Source organism: Danio aesculapii, chromosome 2 (genome assembly GCF_903798145.1).
Source record: "Danio aesculapii chromosome 2, fDanAes4.1, whole genome shotgun sequence".
Lineage (NCBI taxonomy): Eukaryota > Metazoa > Chordata > Actinopteri > Cypriniformes > Danionidae > Danio > Danio aesculapii.
Window position 1 is genome coordinate 21,783,001 of NC_079436.1, and position 27,423 is coordinate 21,810,423.

The following is a 27,423-nucleotide window of genomic DNA, read 5'->3' on the forward strand; positions in this document are numbered from 1 at the left end:
CCCACAAACAACAAGGCCATCAAAGCTCTGATTAAAGTCAGAGAAGCCTTCAGCCAACTTTTTTCACTCCAAACCCAATAAAGACCACACTAGAGCAACACAATGACCATCAGCCACCGCGTGGGCCCCTCGCATCCTTACCTCCAAAACCCTATCAGTAAATGTGCAAAACAAACAATAACAGACCTTCTCTCCTTCTTCACCCATTCCCCGGTGGGTGTTTTTTTATAACCACACCCACTTCCTCCATTGTGGGAGGATCTTTCCAAAAGCAACATCACTGCATTCCTGGCCCGTTTGCACTGCGCGTCCCGTGGCCAGACTGCAAACCACAACTGTTTCTATGGTGCTACATCAGAGGCCAAGGAGCAGCCAATCAGACGGCTCGTGTGGGAGCATGTGGGTTGTGGTGGCTGAGAGAGTGAGTTGCTGAACTTACTTTTGGTTTGCTGTGGAGTTGCTGCAGGGAGGAGGACAGAGAGCTCTTCACTCAGACAAGAGGAGAGGACAACTCATCATTTTCAATGGAATGACTACTAGTTTCTGTCCAGAGTCAGTGTGGTTGGTGTGCCTTTGAAGCTATTGAGATCAATCACTTCCATTTGTATTGTGATACATCAGTTGCTTCATGTTATATGGGTGGGAGGTGAGCAAACGAGGAGGAAGGGTCAGAAAGAATTAGTTTTTGACATCTGGACAGAACTTGAGCTGTGGAGAGAAGATTGAGTTGCCATGGCTGATAATGTTATTGAAGAGAGCGGTAATTACCCTGGAAAGGATGAGCTGGACTGGGGATATGAAGAAGGTAAGGACTCTGTGAAAGAATCAGTTGCTAATTCTTCTCTTTGTGAAATATGAAACTTTATTGTTACACCCATGGTCAGGAATTAGTCTATAAACAAACCTGTCTTAGTTTGGCTTAAATGAAAGGCATAAGTGGTTAAATATTGCACACTGCTGAATCGTTAAATGCACAAAGCAAATTAGGTAACACTAATGGTCATTTAATTAATAAACAGTTGTTATGTTAAAAAATGGGATTTTTTCTTCTTTTCATAATTACAAATTTGGTAACCAGATTAACTCTGTTGCTGTTTATGTAGTCGTCAAAAAAAAAAAAAAAAGTGTTTTAAAAAAGTTTAAGTGAAACTATTGTACATTAAAAAAAAGATTTGTCAAATAAAGTATTTTTACTTTAAATCTTTAAATATTTTAACTTAATATTTTTTGTTTAATTGACGTAAGTTGAGATAACTAGAAAAGTTAATTTAATTCAACTAAAATTAGTGGAACAAGATTTTTTTTACTGTATTTACATTTATGTTATTATTATTATTATTATTATTATTATTATTTTATAGCATTTTTTATTAATTTGATCAATTATATTTATTCTGTAGTTATTCTGTTATCATTTATATATTATTATCTGAGCATAGATCTGAAAAATAAAACTTAAACTGTTATAAATGTTAAATACTTTAGCACATATTTAGTTTACTGTATTTAGTGCACATATAACAGTTTACTGTATTTACATTTGTTATTATTATTATTTTATAGCATTTTTATTAATTTGATCAATTATATTTATTCTGTAGTTATTCCGTTATCCATTTATATAATGTTATTATCTGAGCAGATCTGAAAAATAAAACTTAAATGTTGAATACTTTAGCACGCAGATTTAGTCTACTGTATTTAGTGTGCATTTAACAGTTCACTGTATTTACATTTATGTTATTGTTATATCTATTCTGTAATCCATTTATATAATATTAACCACTTTCTGAACACAGATGTGAAAAATGAAAGCTTAAAATGTTGTAAATGTTGAATAATTTAGTGCACAGATTTAGTGTTCTGTATTTAGTGCACATGTTTACTGTATTTAAAGGTATGTTATTATTATTTTATAGCATTTTTCATAATTTTTTATCATTTTATTTATTCTGGTTATTCTGTAATTCATTTTTATAATATCAACCACTTTTTGAGCAGATCTGAAAAAATAAAAGCTTAAACTGTTGTAAATGATGAATACTATATAGTGCACATATTAAGTTTACTGTATTTAGTGTACATATAAAAGTTTACTGTATTTAAATTTGTTATTATTATTATATATTATTTTTATTAATTACATCAATTACATTTGTTTTGTAGATATTCTGTAATCCATTTATATAATATTAACCATTATCTGAGCATAGATCTGAAAAATAAAACTGTTGTAAATGTTGAAAACTTTAGAGCACAGATTTAGTTTTTAAATTTGTTATTATTATTATTTCATAGCATTTGTATTAATTTTATCAATTATATTTATTCTTTAGTTATTCATTATTATTATTCATAAATTATTAATTTATATATTAGCCATTATCTGTGCATAGATCTGAAAAATAAAACTTAAATGTTGAATACTTTAGTGCACATATTTCGTTTACTGTATTTAGTGCACAATTAACAGTTTACTGTGTTTAAATTTATGTTATAATTATTATTGTATAGCGTTTTATTATTAATTTTATCAATTATACTTATTTTGTAGTTAATCTGTATTCCATTTATATAATATGTCACTTGGAAGATTATTACAGATGTGGATTAAAAAGGTGAAATAAAAAAAAATCATCACTTATACTTTCCCTTCTTCTTCATTGGACATCAAAAGTGTTGCATGCAAAACTGTTGCAAACGATTTATTTGTGTTGAATTTAAATAAACAAATTAAATTCAGTAATGTTCAACTTAATTTGTTTGTTTAAATTCAGCCCAAATAAATTGTTTACAACCACTTAACATAAAAAAATTGAGTAAACCCGAGGAATCATCTTTGAATAATTTTTTTCAGTGTAGAATGAACCACCATATAAAGCCATTACTTTCAGCCGACCCCCCACCCCCCAAAAAATACATATTTTCCAATAAAACTGTTTTAAAACTGTGAAAACAATAGAAGATGTAAATCTAAAGTAAATAGCTTCAATGAGTTAATTCAGTTAAATAAAAAAGTTAAATGACTTGTTTTAAGACCAAAACATTTTTGAGCCTCATGTATTCTTTCTAGTATTGATAGTTCTGTAAAGTTTTCTTCACATAGTGAGCTTTCTGTTAATAAGGACAGGCAGACAGTGAAATACATATAGATAGAGGGAAAAGAAAAGCAGTGAAGAAAAAAAAAGAGCACATCCTGTATCCCCCTGTGTCTGTTATTCCTGCTGGAACCCTCAGTAATGACTTTGAGGCACTGGAGCTCTGGCAGCCTGCTTTTAGTTTCAACACGGACGAAAAAATGAACCACTGTTAGCAACACCAGATATTTCATATAGCTACACACAACTAAACCGACACACAGTATCACTATTCAAAAGTTTGATTCAAGGTTGAGCAGCACAGCAAGGACACTCTTATCATACGTTCACAAGCAAGATAAACATTCTTGGATTACTGCATCCGAATCGAGTATTATCATCATCATTAAAAAAAGCTGATTGACTGACATGTTTTTGGGTTTTGTGAATGAATCCAGGTGTTGAATGGGGTCTTCTGTTTCCTGAGGCCAATGGAGAGTACCAGTCCCCCATAAACCTCAACTCACGCGAGGCTCGCTATGACCCGAGGCTGCTGGAGGTGGGGCTTAACCCAAACTATGTGGTCTGCCGGGACTGTGAAGTCATTAATGATGGTCACACTGTGAGGATCATGCTTAAATCCAAATCTGGTACGACATGCTGAAACATATGTGTGTGTTTTTGAAAGTTAAAGAGCACTTGAGTGACTATTTTCTCACCCTCATGTTGTTCAACACTCTTAGGTGTCAGTTGTTTTACATTGGAATGCCAGAAACAGTTGACCATGATCAGAAAGATGAAAAAAGCACTATAAAAGTAGCTCGGGAAGATACAGTAGTGATGAATGATTGCAAAGAATTATCTTAAATGTTGTTATTGTTTAGTTTATTGTTTAGTTTGTTTTATTTTTGAAGGTTGATAGGTAAAATTTCACACAAAATAATACATGTTTAGCATTTGTGTTACATGAAAAAAATATCTCAATGTATATATATGTGCATGTTTATGGATTGTATAGTTCAAATTGATCAATTTTTCTTTGATGGAAAAAGTCATTAGGATTTTAAGTAATATTGTGTTCCTTCCATTAAGATATTTTATAAATTTCCTTGATAAATTTGGACATTTTAAATGTGATTTTTTTTCACACTCAGATTTTAGATTTTAAAAGAGCTTTTTCTCTGCCACATATTGTCAGTCTTATCAGTTGAGGCTTGTTTATTTAGCTTTCAGAAGATGTATAAATCTCAGATTTCAGATTGATTTTGTTATAATACACTACAAGGTAGAAGAGGTCAGGAATAAGTAAGTTTGTTATTGTATTTTTTCAGAGATCGTTCTTTTTAAGGGCGGCATAGTAGCTCAGCGTTTAGGACTGTCACCTCACAGCGAGAAGGTCACTGGTTGGAGTCCCGGCTGGACCAGTTGGCATTTCTGTGTGGAGTTTGCATGTTCTTTCTGTGTTGGTTTCTTTTGGGTGCTCTTGTTCCCCCCACAGTCCAAAGACATGTGCTATAGGTGAATTGGGTAAACAAAACTGGCCTTAGTGTATGAGTGTGTGTGAATGTGAGTGTATGGGTGTTTCCCAGTACTGGGTTGATGAATAAATGGCTGCCTAAAACATATACTGGAATAGTTGCCGGTTCATTCCTCTGTGGCGACCTCTGATAATCAGAGACTAATCTGAAGGAAAATAAAGGAATGAGTTCTTTTTAATTAAAAAAACATGAAAGGTTTTTAAAAGAAATTAAAAGATTTATTTTTATTATGTTTTGATTATGTTATGTTATTATTTATTAAAGGTGATATGAAATTTTCAATTTTGCTGATCTTTTTGGTCATTATGCTGTAACACTTTGTTTATAAACAGTCTGCATGTATTTATACATGTGCCATAATAACTAGCTATCTAGACTCCACCCACCAGGTTTTGTAAATAGACAGTAAAGCATGCTCACAGAATCGCAGTTTCAGAAGAGGCAACAGCAAAAATTATTAGTATTAAATGTTAAAGGAATATCCCAGAAAGAGAAAAAAAGTGCACAATTTCTTTTTTGCTGCTGCTTTATAACCTCCGTCAATATGAAGCTGGACTCTTAAATTTAAAGGATGTAGCTATAACTATAGGTATACAAAATATGTATTAAAAAATTACTTGCATCTTTTAGACAAATTGTATACAATTTGTCTAAAAGATACATTTTTTTAAAAATATGTATTTTGTGTTTGTTTTATTTGCTTACAGATGACAAATGTCAAGTTACGACAGTTCACTTACGTTTAGAATCAAACCATCATCCTTCAAAGCCATGTTTGTTATTGTGGTGCTATTGGTTTTCACACTGGTAGTCCACTGGTTTTTCACATTGGTAGTCCACAGTGTGATTTTTCATATGAATAGATGTTTGTTTGAATATATTTTATATTGATTATGGCAGGTTGCAATGTCAAGCAATATGTAAGTATGCCTCATTCACACTACAAGCGACTTACAGCGGCAAAGCGACAAGTGATCGTTCATGTCAATGGAGAGTGAGAGACCTCCGTCTATGCGAGCGACATTGACCATTGGCGAACAGGTGGGCGTGTCCAGCGACACAACAAATTTGAGAATCTTTCAACTTTATGCAAATGAAGAGCGACTTTCTTGAGCAACAGCCAATCAGAGCGCCAGTTGAGCTCACATGATCCTCTCCCAGCTCGCTCAGAGGCCTGTTGTATTCTCTGTGCTGTGTTTGTAGCAGGTCGCCACCCAGAGCGACAGGCAGCTACAAAGTCGCTGCTAGTGTGAATGAGGCATTATATGTACCCTTGACAAATGACTGCAGTCTCAGATTTGGTCCTTAAAATGTGGAAACAGCTTTAAATACTTAATTTAAAGAGACATGAAGTGAAAAGGGTGGCTATGAACAGGTGTTTTTGACAGGGTAAAAATGTTGTTTATTCACACTACAGCTGATAAATTTAACAAAGTAAGTTTTATGCTGTGTCCGAAATCGCCTACTACTCAGTAGGTACTGCATTTGAATTTAAATGTACTACTCGCCCGTTAGAAAAGTACGTTCTTTACCAGAGGTGCTCAAACTCGGTCCTGGAGGGCTGGTGTCCCACAAAGGGTAGTTCCAACCTCAATCAGATACACCTGGGCTATCTTACTAGGCTTTCTAGAAACATCCTTGCAGGTGTGTTAAGGCAAATTGGAGCTAAAATCTGCAGGAGTTTGGACACCACCCCTCTTTTATACAGTATGAATGGAACTTTAGTAGTATGAATGGAACTTGGTTGTACTACATCCTCAATTTTGTCATTGTCACGTGACCTACCCGCAACAGTTGCGTCGCTTCACCCCCATTCACGAATTCTCTCGCAGTGTATCATGGGATAGCATAGCGTCCATCGGATACACACATCAGAATCTTGCCAGAAGTAGGTCATCCGGGTACTCCTCACATACTGTTTTTTGAATGCTATGAATTCGGACATACTATTCGGCTCGTACCTTGTTTATAGCATACTATATAGTATGGAAATTTGCGATTTCAGATGCAGCTATAGACTTTTCCATTAAAACCCTAAAGTATCATATCATCTTGTCTGTAATGGGCATCCAATGACAGCTTTGAAGAATACTAGAGATAAACAATAACTATAAAATAGTGTCACTCATTCTCATAAATGAAGAGTCTATTAAATTAAATGATTTTACTTTATTTTACTATAGTAGCCTTACAAAGTTTTATTAATCGAGGTCATCGAGTGGTTAAAAGACATTCATCTGCTGTGTGTGGGAAACCATATATGCTGCCTGTGTATTGAGAGCTTGTTTTCTGTCTAATCCCTGTATGTAATGTCAGTTGTGACTGGAGGTCCTCTCCCCAGTGACCATGAGTACGAGCTGAGCGAGGTGCGCTTTCACTGGGGCAAAGAGAACCAGAGGGGATCCGAACACACTGTCAACTTCAAGGCTTTTCCAATGGAGGTCAGTGTCCAGTTCTGTCACATCATCAGTCACTCATCCATCCTGATCTCTAAAACAATCTAGTTTCACAGTAAACACCAAAACACATATTCATTTAGGGAGCCCTATTAACATGCCACCAATTTTCACACTGCATAAACCAACAGCAGTCAACATACTGAAAATGCACTGCAAAACTATTAATAAACAATCGGATATCCTTGATACAATGAGCCTCATTTGCTGATTTGGATGTTACCACAAAACTAGACTGCATGTCTGCTGCTGCATGTCTGCTCTTTTAGCTACAGAAGGACTTCAGTCCTTGTCAAAAACAGTAACAGCACACACTCTAATAAGGGATTTGCCATCAAGTGATCTATTCACATCACCTGCCCCTGGCACCTGTTCTCCTAATCCTGATCTTCTGTACACAATGAAAAAGATAAGAGCCCGTTTTCAATGTGTTACCATGTTTGTCAACCAGTTACCATGTCACGTTTCCTTAAGCTGTTGGCACAACTACGAGTCAAACCAGTCCTTTAGCAGGATGTAGATAATCAATACCTTCATAATTTTGCATATGTTCATTTCATTCAGAGTTCAGTTTTAGTGCAGATCATCTCTCAATGAGTTATCTATATCTTTCACAGCTTCATCTAATACACTGGAACTCTACATTATTCAACAGCGTGGAGGAGGCCATGGGCAAGAAAAGAGGCATTCTCATCATCGCCCTGTTTGTGCAGGTATCACACTGAATGTTCTGAGCAGATACAGTTGAATTCAGAATTATTAGCCCCCCTGAATTTTTAGCCCCGTTTATTTTTTTCCCCCAATTTCTGTTTAACGGAGAGAAGATTTTTTTTCAACACATTTCTAAACATAATAGTTTTAATAACTCATTTCTAATAACTGATTTATTTTATTTTTGTCATGATGACAGTAAATATTTTACCAGATATTTTTAAGACATTTCTATACAGCTTAAAGGGATTTTTTAAAGGCTTAAGTAGGTTAATAAGGTTAACTAGGCAGGATAGGGTAATTAGGCAAGTTATTGTATAATCATGGTTTGTTCTGTAGACAGTAAAAAAAAAAATAGCTTAAAGGGGCTAATAATGTTGACCTTAAAATGGTCCATAAAAAATGTAAAACTGCTTTCATTCTTGTTGAAATAAAACAAATAAAACTTTTTCCAGAAGAAAAAAATATTATCAGACATACTGTCAAAATTTTGTTGATCTGTTAAGCATAATTTGGGAAATATTTAAAAAAGAAAAAAAATTAAAAGGGGGGCTAATAATTCTGACGTCAACTGTATATAAAAAAGAGTCAATCATGGTCTAAATATAAAAAGACATAATGGTCTTTGGTGTTTTTGATTTGTGTGTTAAAAACATGTCAGATTGTATTTATGAGTGATTGCACAAAGTTTTAATTACAAAAAGAAGGAAGTGAGATTTTCTATTAGCCCCAGGTCTCAGAACTGAGGCATGTTGGTAAGGAACCATGTCGAATGAAATTAAAATGTAGGGGTTCATACAATGAGTATGTTAACAAAAATCTGATTTTTAATACAATTAAGATAATACTCTGATTAGGAGTCTACCATGTAAACAGTGATTTTTGATTACCTGATTTTTGAAACCCTATTGTATTTGTTCTGATTTTCGAATTCTTGATTTTTTTTCTGACCTGTGAGTGTCTCACCAAAACCGTAAGTCCTAGATACATCAAATATGGTTGGATAGTCCTAAATGTCCCTCAATACTCAGGTGTACATACACACCAAATTTAGTATGTGCCATCCAGGGTTATGTATGGCAAAATTTGAATTTGAGTTCATCAATTGGTTTGGAATATAGAGCTTAAATTAGATTCCTAGAGGGCTGTAGCCTGTACAGTTTTACACCAACCATTATCAAACACAGCTGATCTAACTAATCAAGGTGTTCAAGAATAGAGACTATTAGGCAGGTGTGAGTTGGAAGTGGTTGGAGATAAACTCTGCAGAGCTGTGGCCCTCCAGCAATTGAGTTTGAGACCATAGGTTTAGAACAGGGATGCCCAAACTTGGTCCTGGAGGGTCGGTGTCCTGCAGATTTTAGCTCCAACTTGTCTCAAAACACCTGCAAAAGGATGTTTCTAGAAGCCCAGTAAAGCTGCGGTCACACTGCACTTTTCTCCCCATAGACCTCCATTTATACGCACTTGAATGCGTCAGACCGGAAACGCAAGCTCCTGCGACAAGTTTCGCAATTCGCCACATTGGAAAGTTCAAGCTTTGTGAACTCTGACCTGCGAAATCGCATCACATGATTGCATAATTTAAAACACGGAGCAATCGCTCGCTTTTTAAAATGTCTAATCATCTTGTTTAATCCCGCCCTTTTTCACAGCGCCGTACGACAGAGTTTCGCAAGCTCAAACTCTGTGACTGCAGCATAAGAGCTTGATTACTATTAGCTAGCCCAGGTGTATCTGATTGGGGTTGTAACTAAACATTGCAGGACAGCTGGCTCTTCAGGACTGCGTTTGTGCACTCCTGGTTTAAAAGATATAATTTTAATATGTGTAAAATCTGTGTAATTTGTTCAAGAGACTATTAATGAAATTCATTATAATTTTCATAAGTTTAATAAGTGTAAACAGATTACAAAGAAATCTGTGATCTTTAAAGTGCTTTAATTTCAAATTAAACATCTTAAAATTAGAAAACATTTGTCAAGTTGTCAGACATGACTGCATATTTGTATTGCAGTCCAGTTGAATTGTCATTTGTTTATTGTATAGTATAGGAAACAAAATAATGCTTCTATAGAAAGACTTAAAGTCTGTGTGATCAGGAAGTTACTGTGAACGTTCACCTATTTCAGTATGATGATGAATTTTCCAACTGAAATGGAATAATGAGTAGGGGAGGACTTTTTTATTTCTTTTTGCTCCTCTTTTATAATTCACTCATAGCAAACTAATGGTTTGAGGTATGTGTTTAAACATATTTCGCAAAAAATCAACGACTAGTTCCAGAGCAGGAGTAGATGGTTATAATTTGATTAAAGTCTACCAAGTCAAGCAGATTTTTATTTTATTTATTAGGAAATAAACATAGTACATTTGACTTCATGCAGGCTTTAAATACTTATATTACTTAAAAAAGAGACTTTGTCATTGTACCATAAATGTATCCATAACACATGCCAATTTTATATGAAGGTTAATTTGTTTTATGTTTTATTTTTTACATCAGTCTTGATGTAGCTTTGTAGTTATTGTCTTTTTAACGTCAATTGACCAATGGGTTGTGCTTGAACCCTGATAATAACTCTGCTTGTGAAATATATTGTTTCATTGTGTTAGTTGTAATATATTTTCTGGCACCTTGTTATTTTTCTCTGAACCTTGAGTTCTGTAAAATAAAGTTTGATGATGATGATGATGATGATAATGATGTTGGTGATTATGCATTAAACATTAAATGTGCAGTATGTAAGGTTGACACCCAATAGTTGAACTAGATATGTACTCCTGGATCAAAACACATTTTCACTTGATTTGAACAGTTTTTCAATAGAAGAAATGTTTCCCATACTAAGAGTTTTTGTCCTAACCAATATGGTGAAATTTCTATTTTAGAAACGGCTTCTATTTCTCAGAGGTGAACAACAGGATAAAGTGATCACATCAGGTTAACCTCATGTGCTTTATTCAGTGTTAAATGCTGATAATGTGAGTTTGAATGCCATTTTACATGAAATGTATTGCCACTGAAAGCTACTGAAAGTAGAAGCAGATTTTACATCATCATTCATTACATGAAATTGAGCTTCAGAAACTAAAGAGGGAGTGGACGGGTTAACTGACCAAAACAAAGACAGACGTTCCGGCACATAACATACATTTTCAAAACAGAATAACTGACTTTAGCATTGTTTTTCATATAAACAAGAATGTTCACTTAGCATATTTCTTAAATATCTGCAAACAGATTATAATATTTTTATGCTTTAGAATAGTCAAAAACTTACATACAGCACCTTTAACAAAACACACTTTGCACTCTGTTATCAATCATTCTGTAGATGTGAAGTTACAAAATTTGGTTGAATGTTTGAATTTTTGAGAATTTCTAGGACAAACTGAACAGACCATATGTCCTGCTCTGCTGACGCTGCTGCTCTAATTTACTCTTTTCAGGTTGGGAAGGAACATCTTGGTCTGAAGGCCATCACAGACGTCCTGCAGGACCTGCAGTATAAGGCAAGCAGAAGAGCAGCTTTATTAAACATAACACATCCGCCTGTGACCTAAAATGTTTCTTTTGTCTGTACAGGGGAAGACAAAAATAATTCCATGTTTTAACCCCAACACATTACTGCCTGGTAAATGATTTCTTCATTAATAATCCATGAGACTGGTATTTGCGTGATTCTTGACGTTTTCTCACTAGTTAAAGTTTATCAGTGTGTCTCTGACTGCCTCTGTTGGTATATTTACACATTCAGATCCTCTATTAAGAGATTACTGGGTGTATGAGGGCTCTTTAACCACTCCACCCTGTAGTGAGAACGTCACCTGGATTCTGTACCGTTACCCTCTGACCATCTCTCAGATGCAGGTAATGCCTATACAAATATTAACGGGTTGTTGACTTGACTTTGCATTTTCACTGTCACACATGAAAAAAAAAAAAATATATATATAAGAATATAATCAGTACTGCCATCATTTTCTGACATGAACCTCTTAGTATAAAAACTGCTGTGTTATTAATTTGTACATTTTTGAGCCAAATCTCAGGGATTTCACTGAAAAGATTGTTCGTTTAGTTGTAGGACCCATTTAAGATCATGTGACCTCCTTTGAAGCCCATGACATGCACATGTTAAGTGTTTGTCTCAGAATTTGTCACATGTTTACCTTTTTGGAACCACTATACAATAGTTTAAAAAGTTAAATGTTTTTTTTGTCCTTTTGTGTGACTAAAACTTTTACTAAAAGCAATCTAACAAGTCCATCATGTCACGGAGAAAAAATATTATTGCTAATTTCATGTAAAATAAATAGCACTATATGTAGAAAAGTGTCCAACAATAAAGATAAGTCATGCTCATGCTATTTGTCTATTATGAAGAGTTGTTTTTCTTCAGTTTTGCTATGTCACACCATATCGGATATTTAAGATACAATTCAGTAAAAGTGTAACAAATAAAGCAAAAAAAAAGTTATGAAGTTAGTGACTCAGACTGGGTTGGGAGCTGTAGGACTGGTGGGTTACACATGGTGTGAGGGCTCGTCCGAGATGGGAGTGAGGTTTAGGGGGTGAGTGTAACGGAGGCCAGCTAGCGAAGGGCTATGCAGGTAAACCTCACTCCTCTAACCTCTAGAGGTGCTTTAGCGACAGACAGATAGCCTCCATATTAGAGCAACCGACTCCCATGCAAAGAATCGCTGGTTCGATGCCAGCTCAGACCGGGTTGGGTGCACACACACACACACACATATATATATATATATATATATATATATATATATATATATATATATATATATATATATATATATATATATATATATATATATATATATCTCAACACATTTCTAAAGATAATAGTTTTAATAACTCATCTCTACTAACTGATCTATTTTATCTTTGCCATGATGACAGTAAATAATATTTGACTATATATTTTTCAAGACACTTCTATACAGCTTAAAGTGACATTTAAAGGCTTAAATAGGTTAATTAGGTTAACTAGGCAGGTTAAGGTAATTAGGCAAGTTATTGTATAACGATGGTTTGTTCTTTAGACTATCGAAAAAATTTGCTTAAAGGGGCTAATAATTTTGACCTTAAAATGGCTTTTAAAAAATTTAAAACTGCTTTTATTCTAGCTGAAATAAAACAAAAAAGACTTTCTCCAGAAGAAAAAATATTATCAGACATACTGTGAAAATTTCCTTGCTCTGTTAAACATAATTTAAGAAATATTTAAAAAAGGAAAAACCAAAGGGGGTTTAATAATTCTGACTTTAACTGTATGTATGTATGTATGTATGTATGTATGTATGTATGTATGTATGTATGTATGTATGTATGTATGTATGTATGTATGTATGTATGTATGTATGTATATATAGTGTTTTGCAATGATGTTTAATACTTTGATTGCTGTAAATCTGTAAATTACTTTGGCCAAAAAGGTCTGCTAAATAAATAAATATAAACTACTGTAAATTATTGGGAAAACTGAATTCTCTAAATGCAACTGAAAATGATATACATTAACGGTCAATTAAATTTTTCAGATCAGTACTTTAAAACTAAAATGTCTTAAAACAGGCCTATTCTGCTCAGCAAGGCTGCATTTATTTGATCATAAATACAGAAAAAAATGCAAAACCTCTTAAAAATGATTACATTTAAAATGATTAAATCGTATTTAATGTAAATTAAGAATTAAACAATTACCAAGATTCAAAGCTGATTTTATCAGCATCATTGCTCCACTCTTCACTGTCACATGATCCTTTTTACTGATTCAAAACACTTGACTGGTAGTATGCATAGTATGATAGTATGTCGGCACTCAACATTTTGCTTATCCTTTTAGGTCAGGAAGTTAAATGTATATTACTTAAATGTTATACAATGAATATTCTGCATCTGTGTCTACATTTTCTATTAGTAAATCTTAATTGAAGATGGTTTAATCTGAACATACGTGTCTCTGACATCACCAAAAGTCTATGACTCTGCTAAATTGTCTCTCTCTCTCTCTCTCTCTCCCTCTCTCTCTCTCTCTCTCTCTCTCTCTCTCTCTCTCTCTCTCTCTCTATCAGATTCAGATTCAAAGAGCTTTATTGGCATGACTATAAAACAAATCACAATGTTGCCAAAGCAATAACATAACACAGAACATACATATAGATAAAAGAAAAATAAGTAATAATAAACAAACACATTTATATATCGTTATATTATACATATCTGTTGTCACAATAAACAAGTTAATTAAAAAGATTAATAAAACTATATAATAATAAATGAAAAGGACAGAGAGCTTTAATAAGGGGGTTCAGCCTTTTTTTCTCATATTGTGGCATGAGGACACGTCTCTCTCTCTCTCTCTCTCTCTCTCTCTCTCTCTCTCTCTCTCTCTCTCTCTCTCTCTCTCTCTCTCTCTCTCTCTCTCTCTCTCTCTCTCTCTCTCTCTCTCTCAGTATACACACTGCATATATATGGTGGTCCTATAGTCCTATCTTAGAAAACTACTGTAGTTCTTTCAAGTACACAGAAGGGGAAATCAGACAGCGACTTTGACGTGTCTTAAACAGAATGGGGTTTACCACAGTAATGTAACGGTAAAGAACAATATATGGCATTTATCTGCATCTTTGATCTCAGTGACTGGTAGAGCACAATACTTTCAAGTAAAGGCCAGTCATATATTGAATATTATGGAAAGGTCAGACATGAAAGCCGTTCCGGGTCTTGACTGTGTTCGATGACTGTAATAACATTTTCTATATAAATTGTTCCTTCTTTGATTAATGGACATGGTTTTCCCAGATTGAATTTGTCCAGAATACTGATATGACTCAGCTTATGTTGTGATTTTAAAAACAAGTACATCAAAATACTATTATAAAAAAAGGAAGTTGTAATAATAGACTACAGAGTAATAATAGCATTGTAGAGAAAGAAAAGATAATACAATTATTTTGTTTTCTCATGTTTCTGGAAAAGCTCACACTCAGGGTTCAAATTTAACACTCGCACTAAAATTGACCAGAAAAAACAAACAAAAAAAACTTAAGGGCTGCTCAATAAACTGAATAGAGTTACTCAATGCCTAATATATCATTTACATTGAATAGTATGAAACATAGTCATAGATTTGCTGATGTCAGAGACATGTATATTTTAGACCAATCCATCTTCTATTAAATTTTTAAATAAAAAATGTAGACACAATTGCAGATTATTTGTTGTATACAAATATAAACTTTTAGATGATAGACATTTAAGTATCTAAATAAAACATAAGGAATTTCTTGATGACAGCCTCTGATGTTACGGCCTATATATTGTAAAAATTTGGAACCAGTGACAGTAAGAGACCATATGACCCATGTGACAGTAAAATGAGTCTGAAAAATCAGCTTTGAATCGCTGTGATTAATTACGTTATAATTTACATTCAATAATAAACATTCATTTTAAATGTAATGTAAATGTTTTTTTATGTTCAAATATTATTTTTCAGTATTATCAATATTATCAGTATTTAAGGTCAAATATTTCTAGCTTTGGTGAGCAGAATTAGCTTCTTTTATTTATTTATTTTTTTATTTATTAACTTACTGATCCCAAACATTTGACCAAAATTGTATATCAGTAATGTTTTCAAGCCTTTTATTGCCATTTAACAGACATAATATGGATATTGAGCAATAATATAGTTTACATTTATTTGGCAGACCCTTTTGTTCAAAGCAATTTGTAAATGAAAATCAATCAAACTATCAAGTATATGAATACATATGCAGAGTCTAACAGCGTTATCATACATCATACATTTTTCCACTTATTACATGACTTCTTCCCACAAAAGTAAACAAGTATGCAACACCCTGATCTGAGATGTTATCATTTACTAACTCTTTAAACAAACATTATGTACTATATGTAATTCACTAATGGTCGAGATGCTTGGTAGAACCCGAGTGGGACTGTAATTAGTTTCAGCGGTTGTTATCTGGGAATAACATATCTTTGAATATCGTGATTGGCCTATCAGAATCAAGGATTCCAGAGAGCCGTGTAATAAGTAAATAATAGCATAGGTCTATACATATAACTTTATATACTGAACTGCAGAATATATGCATACAAAGTATTATATGCCTTTTTTAAAAATGAAACTGGACAATATAGTTTAGAGTCTTCAGTTAAGGTTGGATATACTAACACATCTGTATATCTTTATTTATTATTGATATTTTAAAGGTGCTGTATGTACGTTTTTGACACTTCTAAAGCACAAAAATACCATAAAATGTTTGCAGATATTTAAGAATTTTCTTAATATTTTAATATTTTCTTGTTAATCTGAAAGACAATGCTAGGGTCAGTTATTCTGCTTTGAAAATGTGCGTTACGTGCCAGATCATCTGTCTTTGTTTTGGTACCTTTAACCCTTCGAATGCCATTCCCAGTTATATTTCAGCACCCCGGGTTTTCTTTGTGGAAAACCTGTATTTCATTCATTCAGTGAGAAAGGGTCTTAAAGTGTGCGTCCGTGACCGAAATGCAACCTCCGATAGAGAGTAACAGCCTCCGAAATGAGACGCAGATTCAGAGTTCCACACGAGGTCGTTATTAATTAGCAAATAATATAAATATTACAAACTTAAACATTAGGTGAGCAGCTTATATTGTTACCCCGTGTCCTAACAACACACAACATGATGAGATACGCAGTGATACACAGAATAGTGAACTTACTGCATGAAATGGTAAGGTTTATAACCAAATTATTACATAAGAAACCTCTTTAACGTTAATAAGTGTACATGCTGAATCACTGAAGTGTGTTGGTTTGCACTGAGTCACAGTTCTAAAGTTCAATTTCAAATTCAAACGGTTTATTTTATTTTCAAGATCTGAGGTGATGCTGCTTTCAGTAGTATGGCAATAAATGTAATGTAAAATGACATTCAAACTCACATTAATAGCATTTGACACTTAATAAAGCACATGAGGTTGACCTGAGGCGATCATTGTCAGTTAGTCCTGTTGTTCACCTCTGTGAAATAGAAGCCGTTTCTATAACATACAGTTGAAGTCAAAATTATTAGCCCCCCTTTCAATTTTTATTTATTTTTTTAATATTTCCCAAATGATGTTTAACAGAGCAAGGAATTTTCACAGTGTGTCTGATAATATTTTTTCTTCTGGAGAAAGTCTTATTTGTTTTATTTCGGCTAGAATAAAAGCACTTTTTACTTTTTAAAAGCCATTTTAAGGTCAAAATTATTAGCCCCTTTAAGCTATATTTTTTTCAATAGTCTACAGAACAAACCATCGTTATACAATAACTTGCCTAATTACCCTAACCTGCCTAGTTAACCTAATTAGCCTAGTTAAGCCTTTAAATGTCACTTTAAGCTGTAAGTGTCTTGAAAAATATGTATTCAAATATTATTTACTGTCATCATGGCAAAGATAAAATAAATCAGTTATTAGAAATGAGTTATTAAAACTATAATGTTTAGAAATGTGTTGAAAAAAAATCTCTCTGTTTTTTCTCTGAAATTGGGGAAAAAATAAACAAGGGGGCTAATATTTCTGACTTCAATTGTATATGTCAGGTGTTGACTCCTTTTATTAGGGAAAATATTCCTTCTGTTGTGTGCCGTTGCTTTTATTTAGAACACTTAAGTTTAAATCAGCCTTAAATCAGACTTTTGGCCCGATAGTTAGGCACACTCCTGTTGGTGTCGTCAATCTGGCAACCTGCGCTTGCATGTGTTTTGAATCAAGAGTGCAATACCTAGTTCAAAGACTGGGTGTCAAACTTACATACAGCACCTTTATTTAATTTGTTATCTTTCTTTTTAAATAAATGGATTCCAAATTTGTGATATTTATGGCTTGTTAATTTACTTAATTCACTCGTCAGTGCCAACAGTGGAAAAAATATAGAATTTTGAATGCTCATAAAGTTTAACCTGCTCACTGCTCTGTTTAAACATGCAGTCTGATAAGAGACCCTCATTGCTGTCATTGCTTTTGTCTTTGTTTTTGGATGAATGCATCTGCTAAAAGCATAACACATTTTTGTTGCCCTAGATTGAAGAGTTTCGTCGTCTCAGGTCGCATGTTAAAGGAGCAGAGCTTCCAGAAGGCAATGACGGGATGCTGGGGGACAACTTTAGACCGACCCAACCACTGAGCGACAGGGTGGTCAGGGCAGCTTTCCAGTAACACCTCCGCAGCGGGACCATTTTAATCTGCCATGGGTAAATTTACAGGAGTCTTTGTTTACTCAAGCGGAGCAGCCTTATTTGAGCATAATGTGATGGCTTATGTTTGGCTTTGGCTGATCTCTGTGAAGCAGGAGCTAGATTAGGCTTCTCACATTAGCTGATTGAGTGTCCCATTGTCTGAGCTGTGTACAGAGCCCAGCCAGATTTAAAAACGGTACTCATAAAATGAACTAAATTTCAAGACTTCCTCGCTATATGACCATTATTCTGACAAAAATCTCTTGCTTAGTATGCAGTAGGAGCTTAATGGAAATAGGCCAAGCTTTCTTAGCAACATTAGCATCAATACACAAAAGACTGCCTCAAGGGTTCCAGCAAAACAGTAACCCAATTCCTACTGATCTAGGACTTTCGGCAGCATTGTGTAAAGATCTGTCTATTTCAGGGACTCTCCTGGGGACACCTGGGTCTGCCTTCATATTACTCATTTTGAAATGACACTTCGAGCTGGCTAATTTGGGCCATGATGATGCAGTGCTCCTAAAAGAGTCCTATGACATCATCAGAGCAATTAAATAGTGTTACTTTAGCACTACTGTTTCTGTACTACACTTCAGTTAACTGTACACTGATTCAATTTGTTAAATTCTCTGATGTCTACATAGAAGTTATGGGGCTTAAGTAAGTTTAAAATTCTCCAGATATGGTTTTGTACTCATTTATACCACATAAATTGTCCCTATGAAAAGGTCTTTTTGAACATACTTGGAATGATCATAAATATTAATGAGCTCCGCTCTGCAGCTCATGTCAGGGCCTCATCACACACACACAAACACCAAAGAAAAGAGTGATGCACTCTTAAATTAACACAATCTCACAGCAATTCGTAACTTTTTGATTTAGTGGCTAATTCGTATGAATTCGTACGATCTAATTCGAACAATTTAGTACGATTTGCTTATCGCCCACTGACGGTTGGGGTTAGGGGTGGGGTTAGGTGCCATGCCTCCTTTTTAAAATCGTACATTTTTGTACGACTGAACTCGTACGAATTCGTACGAATTAGCCATCAAACTTAAAAAATGTAAAATACTTACGTTTCCTCGTCAGATCATGCTGCAATGTAATGTATAGCTGTGTGAACATAAACAACATCTCTGAATGTAATACTCTTTAAGTTCAATGCAAAGGGAGACATTGGCTTTTACAGAGTTAGCTTAGCAAAGCCTACAGCAAACAAATTTGAAGGCAACAACAAAAAAATACATCCGGGTTAATGAGATCATAAACCCTTCAGGTTACGCGCATTCACTACACACATATACTCCACATAGCAACGGGGCTCTGCCAGAGGCGCGGTTATGTTAAAGCAGAGAAGCTAAAATGCCTCCAAACACTGCTACTTTCACATAGCTTGTTCTGTTTCTGCATTTGGGCTTCCAAAAGAAACGACACAAGAGAGAAGTGCTTACAATGTAATTTTAATTATGTTCCAGAGAATTATAATAAATATATAGTTAACATTTGACAAAGGAGAACTTCCAGAATCTCTCCCAGTTCAGTGCTGGATTCGACCAAAAACTCTTCCAATCGAGGAAGCTGTGGATTGTGAGCCACAACCTGTAAGTGTTTTATTTGTTAAAATTGATCAATTAAATGCAAAGTTTCTAGCGTTAATGGTGTGTTGTAGCGAGGATATAAACAAGTTTTGTAAACAACAGGAAATGCTCTTTGGCACTGCTAACAATTTAGCTACAAATTCATATTTATCAGTCAAACCGCTGTAAACATACACAATCTTCAGCAGTGCTGCAGTGTCTCTCTATGCGACCGCTATCCATGCGTTCTACAACACAAATAACCAACTCGCAAAAGATATGTGAACGTTTCATAATTACAGCACATTATGTTAGCTGACCAATCATAGCCTCCTGAGGGCGGGCCTTTGTTAGCTGAGTAGCTGTATATAATCAAAGTAAGATATATGAAAAAATAACGTGATTTTCTACAAATGAAGCACGAGCACACATTGCTTTGCATCTTAAACACACAAGCAAGCCTTAAAATACACTGTGGACCACCCCTTTAAGATACAGGCTGATAATTAAAAAATCTATTTTTCTTTTTAGCTAATTTCACACAACAGGCATTCAAAAATAATCTCACAAAGTTTTGTAGTCCAGATCATTAAGTAAAGTTATTTAAATGATTATTAATATTGACAAAATTTTACTAAATTAGCTGGAAATCAACATTGCTAATCTAAACCACTCTTGTCACTTTCTCTACATTCTGGGTGTCCCTTTAAATGTCAATATCTGCTCTACAAATAAGGAGTTAAATGTTGTATACAACTGATCACTTTTGAATGCAGATTTGATTCATAGAACATGAAGCCGGGAAGTACAAACACCAAAATAAACAAAGCCCCTTCAAAAGTGGAGTAAGCATCATTTCACACTTCCTACTCAACTAGGTCAAGGAACAATTGTCTTCAAACCATACATGACCATAAACTGCCAATAAAGCAGTATAAAGTCAGGATGCAAATTAGATCAGTACTATACACTATAAATCAGTGAAACTGATGTTGGGCAACAGATTAGGCAATTATTCTATTCACTAGTTGAAATTTAAGGATTTCCTATAGGTATTACTAAGCAAATTAATGATGTTAAAACTGCTAACCTTTCCACCACATGTATTTTTGGCTCACATTATTATCATACATACACACACTTTCCATCACTCTTACCTGTCTTTAACCCCACACCACATCTCCCCCCCCCCCCCCCCCCCTCTCTCTCTCTCTCTCTCTCTCTCTCTCTCTCTCTCTCTCTCTCTCTCTCTCTCTCTCTCTCTCTCTCTCACACAGACACACACACACATAGAATGAACACACTACTTCCTCTGTGCTAGGCAACAGAGAGCACATGCATGACAGGCTGATGGAGACACAGTGAGATATTGTTCAGGTGTAATGGATATCCAACGGTCACATGACTGCCTCACAAATTGCAAATGTATCGTCGGCATCAGATTTGAGGGTCCATGCCATCTTCTTCTTCCAAACACTGAATCAAGTCTCATTTTAAACACATTTTCAGCTCTCAAAAAAATAAAAAAATGTCACAAGCATGTAATGAATGCTAACTACATGTCATGTAGTATTGAAAAGTGATTATAAATGTATAATCTAACAACATTGCATTGATTTATGTTTTATTTTATTAATTTAAGAATTGTAATTCTTTTAAAAGGGATAAGTGCTTTAAAATAATATCAGTAGTAATGAACAACATGTGTTAGCCACTAAATCCTATAGGTTGCATTTATGAATGCATTTGTTTGTGTATCACACACACACTGCACAATGTTTTTCTATTTTAGCAGTCTTCCGGTGCGTGGATTTGCTGTGTGGACGTGTGGGAGGTTGTGTTGTAGTCTACAAGTTTATAGCCGACTCTAAAAATGTCTAAGCAAATATAAATAATGAAATAAAAAATAATAATATAATAAAAAACTAAAATAATATAAAATCAAAAAATAAAAAGTGATCTGGCAGGACATCGTTATAATACTGTTCTATATGAGAACAGGACCATGTTATCAAATCACTTTCTGCTCAGATGCCCTTGGCACAATTTCAGTGCATTTCTCAAAAATCTCAAAATTAGCGCCAATGAGGTTTATTCATTTAAGTATTGATGGCTGTTTAAATGATCAAAGAAGTGATATGAGAGAAGTATCATTGTTATCATAAGACCCCTGAAATTGTCTGCCATGAATGTGGTTATGACCACAAACCAAGCTAAAATACTGAAGATAAGATCTTTGTTCTAGTTTATGTTGTGGGGTTGTAAAATGCTTGATTTTGATTGGTTGAGGAGCATTCCAAGGTTCTCCAGTAAATGCAGAGCTAAAGTAGTTCCAGGCAAGTCTTGACCTCATTACAATCCCATATCACAAATTAGTTTTATGTTTCATTCTTAGGTCTTTACAGTCAACAGCAGTAAAATACCCCAAAATACACAAATGACACTGAGCAATAATATAAATATAAAAAAGTATGAACTATCTTTCCCCATGTAATTATGCTATATTATATAAAGCGTATAATCCCCTTCATCCACCCTCAAATGTACACATACAATACAGTACCAACACACAGATGGAAACATGTTATCAGTCATGCCTTGCTTACCCGTATATTACAGTGTCTTTGTTGCATGTTTTCCATTAACTTCATATAGTGACAATATATTATCAAAATGACATGAAACTAAATGCATTTTTCCAGTGCATGCTATGGTTTGGTTCACTATTGAGGCTTTTACACTATTCCATACCTCTGTTTGTTGGATCCGTTATCTGCCAACCTGATTTCACCAAGTATGACATGTTCCTGCATTAACATCTATGTTGATCCTGGAACAACTTTTCAATCAGCCAATCAAAATGAAGGGATATGTTTACAGTTTGTGTTAAGTTTAGTCTTACGGTTAGGTTTATGCACTTCAACATGATTGTTATCTATTATTCCCCTATGATTTTGGGAATAATTTAGTTATGGTTGGGTTTAGGAGTAGGGAATAGATATGGATTACATTTTTGAACAAAAATGATGTTCCAGGATCAACATAGATGTTGATCCAGGATCGCATCATACTTGGCAAAATCATGACATGCTCCATTACCTCTGCCTCTGAGTCCATTTGTGTTGCGCAATTGTTTATGTCATGTTTGACAATGATGCAATGACAGTAGAGACACTGAAACTATAGTAATAACCCCTCCCACATTAAGCGGCAGCAACTAAACTGCATCGACAATGTAAACCGAACCAAAGCAAAGTAAACCGTGCTGAACCCACCATCCCGCACAGTAGAATGTAACCCTTTTGTTAATTGTAACACTCATCCTAACCCTAATTATTTTCATTCGGTACTTCGTACATACAGTAATAACACAGAAACAAGGACACCACAAAATAAAGTGTAAGCTTTCAAAGTTTTTTAATATAATTAAAGTAATATACATCTACATTACTGCATTTTAATCGTTTATAAACTTGATAAAATGTAAAAATTTGCTCAGACACTGACAAAATATAGTAACACTTTACAATAACAGTACATGAATAATAATGTATTAATATGTAAACTATTTCCCAGTGATGGGTTGCGGCTGCTATGTAAAACATATGCTGGATAAATTGGTAGATCATTCCGCTTTGGCGACCCCAGATTAAAAAAGGGACTAAGTCGAAAAGACAATGAATGAATGAATAATATGTAATCTAAACATTGCTTTATTATGAATTAATGATGAGCTAATCATGACCTAACTTTAACTACAACATGAGTCACAGGAGTTCATGTGTAAATAGCGGCTACCGCAATTACTTGTTAGTACATGTTGTTAATTAATGTATTAATTAACATTTAAGTTTAAGCTAAATCTAACTCATGAGCTTTTTTTTATGTATAATTATGCCATGACTTTACTTGGAGGGGCACATCACCAATAACTCATCCTTAACTACTTATGAACTCCTGTGTTTAAACTGTTGACAATGAGAGAACACTTTTCTATTGTTATTCATTGTGTAAACACACTAGACGGATGTGCATAAGGAATTCACGAGTAGTTAAGAAAGGGTTAATAATGATGTGTCCCTCCAAGTAAAGTCATGATAATAATTAGCATATCATTAGCATATCATGAGTTAATGATGGTTAAATTAAGCATAAACTAATGTGGTAATTATTCATTAAATAACAAACAATCATGTAGGCCTACTAAAAAGTGTTTAAGGTAGCCCTTATTCACACATGAACTCATGTGACTCATGTTGTAGTTTAAGTTAGTTCATGATTAGCACATGCATTCATAACTCATCATTAGTTCATAATAAAGTAATGTTTAGTTTGCATATTGACACATCATTATTCATGTACTGTTATTGTAAAATGCTACCCAAAATGTTTTATAAAAGCAATATGCGGCATTAAGAGGGTTGTATTTTGGTCGCACAAATGCATTGTTTATTGTGTTTAGATTATTGTGTTTATTGTGTTTAGATTGTAACTTACTCAACATTATTATAACTCTGTCTGCGTTTTTGTTTTAGTTTGATTTTTTCATGTCACACCCCTTCTTGTTAGTTCTCCTGGCTTCTTTATTAGTTGTCTTAGTTATCAACTATCTTCACTTCTCCGTCAGCTTGTTTAGTTAATTGTTTCTTTGTGTATTTATGGGTTCTGTTAGCCCTTCATGGTCAGTAGTTTTCTTAGTTACCCCTGTGATGTCTGTGTGTGCCCAGGTTTGGCTTTGTTATCCTTTAGCTTGCATTTGTTTGCTATGTTTTTTCACCCTGTCGTCACTTGACATCAGTAATCAAATTATTTGCCTTAATCTGAATATGACAATAATATGATTAAGGTGTTTACATGAGTTGCTTTTTGAATGTTCCTTTCATGATCCCGTTTTACATGTTATAGCACATTGATTGATTAACGTCATTGCGTCAGCACGCTATTCACATTTACTCCGGAGTTTCATGTAGCTTTGGGTGTTTTGTTTTTAATTTGACGACTTTAACTGCAGTTTGGCACTTTTACTTTCATGCCTGCCCTAGTGACAAATGAGATACTGGATGTGAGTATGAACTGCTGGAAGAGTGTTGTTTTAATGGAATTTGATACCGCACGCCGTATGGGAAAAAAAACTCCGCATTTCACGATGCAGGTGTCTGTGGTTCTTCACTGACTCGATTGGTGCAGAGAATAGTGTCAAACAGCCGTGTGTGTATAGACTATTCTGTCGCAAAATGCGGTGAAAAGCCTACAAGACGGTAATATTTTGACTAAGGTGTTTACATGTCTGTACTGCACTTCAATAATACAACTAAAATCAGCATACTCCACATGTCTTAATCTGATTTCTGTTTAATTCAATTATAACCTTAATCTGAGTAAATTAATCAAAACTTGCTGTTTACTAGATAGACTCTTAATCAGAGTATTGTATTAATCATATTAAAATCTGATTGGTATCCATGTAAACATACTTATTCTGGATTTTCTGCACTTCACAATAAACCCTCTTGACTGCATTTGGATCTCCATCTCATTAATTCTCAATACAGATGTAATAATTACCTTGTTGTTTGATGAACTAATCAACAATATCAATATCACATTTGCATCCTTGCTCACCCACCAATAAATTACACAGGAGTTTAAAGTAAGTTAATGAAACACTTATCAACGAAATATCACACTTTTAGTTCTCATTATTTTAAAGTGTGCCATTATTGGCCAATTTGTCAACCCAGGCTCTATCTGACGTACTGCTATATACATATATACATTTCTATATACTGCTATATACATTTCTGGAGAGGATTTTGCAGTTTTTATTTTTGCGAATCCACCAGAGGCCGCTGTTTATGCTTTTTCAGATCTCAAATTTATCTCGCGAGTGCTATTTGCGCCTGCTGATCTTGTGTAAATTCACCAGAGGCCACTTTCGACTGACTGAATGACTGACTGACTGACCGATCAACTAACCCATCCTCCATCTTCCCCAAACCCAACCAATAGTGTTTTCAAAAGCCCTGATTGACCAGAGCACACCCCTTCCCTAAACCCAACCGATAGTGTTGTCAAAAGCACCGATTGACCTGCCCACCCACTTCCTTAAACCCAGCCGACAGTTTTAAAAAGCAATCCAGAAAAAGAAAAGTCCTCGTCTGATTTTTACCATGTTTTCAGATTTTACCACATTCTCACCCTGTTAGTTACTTGTTTATTTTATTTCTATCTTACCCGCTTTCTGGAACCGTTCTTTACCAGACTCAAACCCTGTCATTGTGGTCAACTCCTTTTTGCATCTCAAGTCTGCCAACGTACATGGCAAGCTGACAAACTGGTAACAACAGGAAAGCCGGCAAGCACAGAAAGGAACAGCATCATACCGCCCTGTAGCATTCATTTTAAAGATGAAATGCAGCCATATGTACCTCCTGCTGCATTATTCGCCATCTCCAGAATTGTATATAGGACTACATTTTCAGATTGAGTCTGCAATTTTTAGGCCTATACGATGAAAATTTTAATGTTTCATTTTCAATGTTTAGTTTTAGCCACAATTGCTAATTATTCTTAACATATATGTCATAGCCAGCCTATAGTGTCCTCTTTTTTTTTAACAACAGACAATTACAATGAACATGCATGCAGTCTGATCTAAACACTTTTTTGTTTAACCTTTCAGCTATTAGACATGACAAAGAAATCAAGATAAAGGCTGAACAACATCCTGGCTATGTGAAAGTTCATCACTTCCTCTAGCGCTGGGCATCCTTTTCTATTTCAGTGTCCTGAGTGCGGCCCAATGTGTGCAGAAGCTACTTTTACATTTCATTTGAAACACATTAAAACTGGAAGCTGGAGAAAGCCAGTGAGCATGAAGAAACACTCTGTGATACGTTTGTATGAAGAAGGACTTACGCTTGAAGAATGTTGCTAGAATTTAACAACATGTAGCATGTGTGTAATCTTATAAATGCTGCTTTATAGGAATATCATACAATAACTGGCACATGATGTTGGCATTACTGACAAACTTAATATTACATGAACAGATACCGTTTACTGATGTTTTCATGTCTGTGCATTGAACGCTTTTAAATGTTATAATTGAAATTAATTAATGCTGTTGAATTTACTGATTTACTAAAGCTCCAAACATTGTTTTGATGAGTTTATTTTCTTTACCTGTGCTACAATGAACAGAATATGAAGGACCATGTATGTATTAGACACTGTTAGTGTTAGCTTTAGATCTGCACTGATAGTCTGTACTAGTTATTATGCTCACATCTGCATATTTAAGAAGGTGGCACACAGCATTTCCACTGGTCTTTTGTTCTGTAATTATCTTGCTTTATGCAACGTTTTAGAAAGGTTGCCCATTTGTAGAGCTGCAAAAAAGGAAACATGATTCATTGAGAGATATGTGTGTCTGTATGTCTTTTTTTTTTAACATGACGAGCCACAGATTGTGCAGTTCTCATGGGAAACCACGTTCAGATAAAAAGAACTGCTGTTGCGTACCTTGAAATCCCCTTTGCATGATAATGATTGACATCTAAGGGCAAGGATCTGCAGCCTGGCATTTACAACAGAAATCAGACTGTCATTGCTCACTGGGATTTCCACTGTATATTTTGTGCAGCAGTACTCATGTTGTCACATGCTTATGTTTATATTTTAATTAAAGGTAATGCTTTTAATGCATTTTATGTTACACCTTGTTATATTAAAAGGCTATGTGTCATTCATTTTTTAATTAGGGCTGTTAATGGATTAAACATTTTTT

General features: G+C 34.5%; 1 protein-coding gene across 2 annotated transcripts; it reads left to right on the top strand.

Annotated features, from left to right (window-relative positions):
• The first annotated feature begins 293 nt into the window (after positions 1-293).
• On the top strand, positions 294-27,423 carry ca8 (carbonic anhydrase VIII). Of its 2 annotated transcripts, XR_008839092.1 has the most exons (10): positions 294-805; positions 3,536-3,727; positions 6,932-7,056; positions 7,689-7,784; positions 11,236-11,298; positions 11,372-11,420; positions 11,544-11,656; positions 17,897-18,066; positions 24,677-24,696; positions 26,317-27,423. XR_008839092.1 is itself a non-coding variant. In XM_056474716.1 (9 exons), the coding sequence occupies exons 1-8, from the start codon at positions 733-735 to the stop codon at positions 18,029-18,031; spliced, it is 846 nt and encodes a 281-aa protein (XP_056330691.1). In that variant the 5' UTR covers positions 294-732; the 3' UTR covers positions 18,032-18,066; positions 26,317-27,423. The 2 variants fall into 2 exon arrangements, 1 of the variants encoding a protein (XP_056330691.1); XM_056474716.1 differs by lacking the exon at positions 24,677-24,696.

What these genes read in the sequence shown, in the direction of transcription:
- ca8 (XM_056474716.1), top strand. Translation starts at nt 733, where the DNA reads ATGGCTGATAATGTTATTGAAGAGAGCGGTAATTACCCTGGAAAGGAT. An exon ending in TGCAGGACCTGCAGTATAAG is followed by an intron (nt 11,299 to 11,371) that starts GCAAGCAGAAGA and finishes TTGTCTGTACAG; the next exon opens with GGGAAGACAAAAATAATTCC. An exon ending in TGACCATCTCTCAGATGCAG is followed by an intron (nt 11,657 to 17,896) that starts GTAATGCCTATA and finishes TTGTTGCCCTAG; the next exon opens with ATTGAAGAGTTTCGTCGTCT.